Raw genomic sequence first — 5,288 nt, 5'->3', positions numbered from 1 at the left:
ATATATATAAATATAAAGATGTATATATATACACACATACATATATACACACATACATATATACACACATACTCTGTTTCAGAAAGCCATTATCCAAGCTGCAACAATGTTAAAAGAATTCTATCCATACCATGTTCTTCGACGTTTGCCAATATCTGAGCAAGAATTCTGGGAAAAACAACAGCTGGAGGTAAATGATTGGAAAGGTGAGTACCAGTTACTATGTTACCCTAAAGGGATACACTTGAGATTGATTTCTTGGTTTCATGTAACAGAGGAAACTTTAATCAATCAGAAGAAATATAACACATAATGTTGTCGTCATTTTCTTTGTTGTCTTCTATGTTCTTTTCCTTCTTTTACTGCTGTTTTTTTTTGTTATTCAGTTCCCTAGTTGTTTTTTCTTCTCTCCCTCCATGTCCCCTCTTCCTCCAACCCCCTTCGCTATTCCTCCTCCTCTTTTTTGCTTCTTCAAAGAAGGAGAGAAATACATTCATTCTTTATCAATTTTAAACAGCAGATGCTATTCTTTACTTTTTGATTTCAAATCTCACCAAATCAACATTGCTATTTTTCTCTCCAAGTTCAGTAACAGTGAAGATTTTGTGTCTATGTTGGAAATCCAAAGCATATTGTGAATAAAAGACAGAAAATTGATGCAGAATGTGGACAAAATATATATATATGTGTGTGTGTGTGTGTGTGTATAAACAATAAATTAAATAGAGAGATACAAATGACAATCCAATAAGTTATTGATATTATAACATAACATAATATTCTATGAATATAATATAATATTATGTTATATTATTTTGTTTTTGGATTTGATTTGCAAGATTCTTTATGTGAGTTTGTGTGTTGAAGCATATTTTGTTGTATTTGGGGAGAGTGATTCTCTTTTAGTGCCTTATTATTTAACACAGTGTGTTAAATAATAAGGCACTAAAAAAGAATGACTCCCTCCAGACACAACAAAGTATGTTATATTATAATATAAATAAATTATTGGATTGTCATTTGTATCTCTATTTAATTTATTGTTTGTAATTTGTATTACACCCATATTTATGTGGTATTCAAACAACGTACCAGTGAATTGTATGTTTTAAACACCCCTTTGAAGGAATTTTTTCCTTTGTTTGTTGCCTTATATATTTATATATATTATTTAATGAACATAATATATATTTTTATGAACTATAATAGTTTCATGTGAGGAAAACAACACGGACAGCATTTTATAAAACATCTGGTGCCTTTATGCAAGCTACAGGCTATTCTGATGGAGTACTTTTTTTGTTGACCTTACCTTCACAGAATAGTATACTATATATATAGGTGTTATTTGAATGTTCTTACCTCACCTCTCACTTCTACAAAATTCAGGTTTAAAATCTCATCAACAGTCCATGAGCTCTATTTATAATATTCACCGTTGTTGTTGAGACCAACTATCCACATGAAAGTGTCAACCACTGATTCCATGCAATCATTCTAAAGAACTTCATAATGTGTCTGTTACACACACACACACACATATAGATATAAACTGAATTAAATTCAGGTTTTAAAAAGTTATAATAAAGATAAGTATAAAGGTTACCATCACTAACCAACAACCATTTAATCAAGCGGAAAAGAGTTCATTGAGCAGATCTTTTTGATTCAATCATTCATGTATAATAGTTTTCATCAAAGAAGAGCAACTATTAAGCTGTCAGGTTTAATTTTATCATCATTAAAACCAGTTGACTTATGTTCTAACTTCCTTCATCCATTCATAATCTACTACTCTGGCTGTTGCGAACTGATGGAGATAATGGTTTAAAATCAGACTGTGTTGTTGATGGTTCATTGAAAAGTCAAAAGAAATGCAAGGAAATCAGTGTTTCTCAATGTCAGCTTTAATTCTGGAAACAATATTAAAACTAAAGTGTAGGATTTATGGAAAATTAATCCTAAATTATGTGCTTAGTTCACTCTCTATATGATTGCAGCACTTTGAAAATGATTGAATATTAGTTAACTAAACTCTTACTGAATTGATATTAAATGTATTCGAAAGAAAAAATAGGACACAATTGTTTATATTGTAATATTGTATATTATATATAATGTGGAGGCACGTGGCTTAGTGGTTAGGGTGTCAGCATCATGATCGCAAGATTGTGGTTTCGATTTCTGGACCAGGCGACGCATTGTGTTCTTTAGCTTCATTTCACATTGCTCCAGTCCACTCAGCTGGCAAAAATGAGTAACGCTACGATGGACTGGCGTCCTGTCCAGCTGGGGAACACATACACCACTGAAACCAGGAAACTGGGCCCATGAGTCTGGCTAGGCTTTAAAAGGGTACAATGGAGGCGCAATGGCCCAGTGGTTAGGGCAGCGTACTTGCGGTCAGAGGATCGCGGTTTTGATTCCCAGACCTGGCATTGTGTGTGTTTATTGAGCAAAAACACCTAAGGCTCCACGAGGCTCCGGCAGGGGGTGGTGGCAACCCCTGTTGTACTCCTTTGCCCCAACTTTCTCTCACTCTTTCTTCCTGTTTCTTGAGTAAAGCTGCGATGGATTGGCGTCCTGTCCAGCTGGGGGGGGGGAACGTATACGCCATAGAAACCGGAAAACCGGGCCCATGAGCCTGGCTAGGCTTTAAAAGGGCGCATAAATAAATAATATTATATGTAATAACATTATATTATATACAGTTCAAGACAGCAAGCTAGCAGAATTGTTAGCATGTCAGGCAAAATGCTTAACAACATTTCACCTGTCCTTACATTCTGAGTTCAAATTCTGTTGAGATTGACTTTGCCTTCATCCTTTTAGGGTCAATAATATAAGTACCAGTTGAACACTGGGGTCAATGGTCTCAACTTACCTCCCCCCTAAAATTGCTGGCATTGTGCCAAAATTTGAAACCAATATTATAATATTACTTATAGTTCAAGGTGGCAGTAGAATTGTTAGCATGCCAGACAAAATGCTTAGCAGTATTTCGTCTGTCTTTACATTCTGAATTCAAATTCCACTGGAGTTGATAAAATAAGTACCAGTTGAACACTGAGATTGATGTAATTGACTTATCTCCGTCCCTGAAATTGTTGGCCTTGTGCCAAAATTTGAAATCAATGTTATATATTATAATATAACATTATAATAAAGTATACCATATAACCCCAATATTGATATTAAGCTCAACTTTTTTTTAGGGATATTAACCAATATCCACTGCTTCATATGCTTAACATACTAACAATGTTTCTCAGATCTTTATACCCATCATACTAACAAAGCTTTACATTAGTAAGACATTTTTCTTATGTGAAATCAATCTGAAGCAAGGAAGCTATCTTTTATCATACATTTGTCATATAGATAAAAAGAATTACTAGGTTGTTTTTTTAAATCTTTGTGTGAACACTTTTTTTTTTATATTTGATCCTATTTATCAGGTTTAGCTTGCAAGAAACTCACAGAAATTTTTTCCAAAAATTTCCTGGTTCCTTTAGAAGAAACTGATAACCATTTTGAACTAAAGGTAAGACTATAGAAGAATAAATTATCTGATTAATCATCATCATCATCATAATCATTTAATGTCTATTTTCCATGCTGGCATGAGTTGGATAGTTTGATAGGGGCTGGTAAGGCTGGAGGCTGCACTAGGCTCCATTGTCTGTTCTGGCATGGTTTCTACATCCTGATGCCCTTCTTAAAGTCAACCACTTTACAGATTGTACAGAGAAGCACCAGCACCAAAGCAGAAAAATATCAAATTACAATCCTGAACAGTGTTTTATAACATTTTTACTTCTTATCGGTGCAGGTATGGCTGTATGGTAAAAAGTTTGCTTCCCAACCATATGGTTTCAAGTTCAAAGCTTTTTGAGTGGATTTGGTAGACAGACACTGAAAGAAAGCCCAGTGTGTAATTGTGTGTGTGTATGTATGTATATATATATATATATATATATATATATATGTGTGTGTGTGTGTGTGTATGTACTTTTGTATTTGTCTTTGCCCCCTCACCTCTTAACAACCAGTGTTGCTTTGTTTATGTCCCTGTAACTTAGCAGTTCAGTAAAAGTGATTCATACAATAAATACCAGACTTTAAAAGAAAATAAGTACAGGGTGTTGATTTGTTCAGTCAAAACCCTTTAAGGCAGTGCCCCAGCATGACCACAGTTCACTGACTGAAGTTAGAAGATAAATAGAAAACACCTCCACTGCATTCAATGAGAAATACTCAGGTATTGAATTGAGCTGATTAATTCATCTTACCTGTTCAAATATTGAGTAAGGTTTACACTTCTCCTGGTCCACTTTAAACTGAGACTTAGAAATTCAAGACAACCTAGTTTGCTACTGGAGCTCAAATAACACATATGCAAGTATGTGAGAGAAAGAGAGAGGACAAGAGAGAGGAAGGTGCATGTGTGTGTGAGAGATAGTAATTTATCAAACTATCCTTTTCTGTTGTCACAGAATAAAGTATTATTTTGATAAATGTCTTTGTTTCACACAAAACACTATAAACATCACACTCTTCCAAATAGGCAGTGATTACGCCCATAGATAAAACACTTTGCTTTACATACTTTTCTCTAATGAGGTATTATTATTATTATTATTATTATTTCTATTACATTATCATAACTCTCTCCAGTTTTGATGTTCTACTGGGTTATCTATGTCTCAGCTCCAGCTTTTTTCCTTAGAGATGCAACACTTTCTTCATCACATGCATTGTTCCAAGTATTATAATAATAATAAGTATTATTGTTGTTGTTGTTGTTGTTGTTATCGTACTTCCTGACAGTTGATACTATAAAGAACAATGACTGCTCAACATCATGCCCCTAAGTATGAAAATATACACTGTTAGATTTGTTGCAATATGTATGTGTATATATATATATATATATATATATATATCATCATCATGCTCATCATGTTGTCCATGCTGGTATGGGTTAGACAGTTTGACCAGGACTAGTAAGCTGAGGGGCTACATACATACATATATATATATATATATATATATATATATATAGGTGCAGGAGTGGCTGTGTGGTAAGAAGCTTGCTTCCCAACCACATGGTTCTGGGTTGAGTCCCACTGCATGGCACCTTGAGCAAGTGTCTTTTACTATATCCTTGGGCCGACTGAAGCCTTATGAGTGGATATTTGGTAGACGGAAACTGAAAGAAGCCGGTCGTATATATATATATACATTAATATATATGTATGTATGTATGTATGTATGTATGTATGTAT

At 34.1% G+C, this 5,288-nt stretch overlaps 1 protein-coding gene across 1 annotated transcript in view; it reads left to right on the top strand.

Moving 5' to 3' along the window:
* Positions 1-5,288, top strand: part of LOC106883080 (uncharacterized) — a 441,666-nt gene that overhangs the window by 413,143 nt on the left and 23,235 nt on the right. The window contains exons 28-29 of the mRNA XM_014933964.2: positions 83-206; positions 3,459-3,544. Of these exons, the coding sequence (XP_014789450.1) occupies positions 83-206; positions 3,459-3,544 (210 nt within the window). The remainder of the gene's footprint in view (positions 1-82; positions 207-3,458; positions 3,545-5,288) is intronic.

The sequence above is a fragment of the Octopus bimaculoides genome, chromosome 5, assembly GCF_001194135.2.
Source record: "Octopus bimaculoides isolate UCB-OBI-ISO-001 chromosome 5, ASM119413v2, whole genome shotgun sequence".
NCBI classification, from domain to species: domain Eukaryota; kingdom Metazoa; phylum Mollusca; class Cephalopoda; order Octopoda; family Octopodidae; genus Octopus; species Octopus bimaculoides.
The sequence above is the reverse complement of the archived record's forward strand: the minus strand, read 5'-3'. Positions and strand labels throughout refer to the sequence as shown.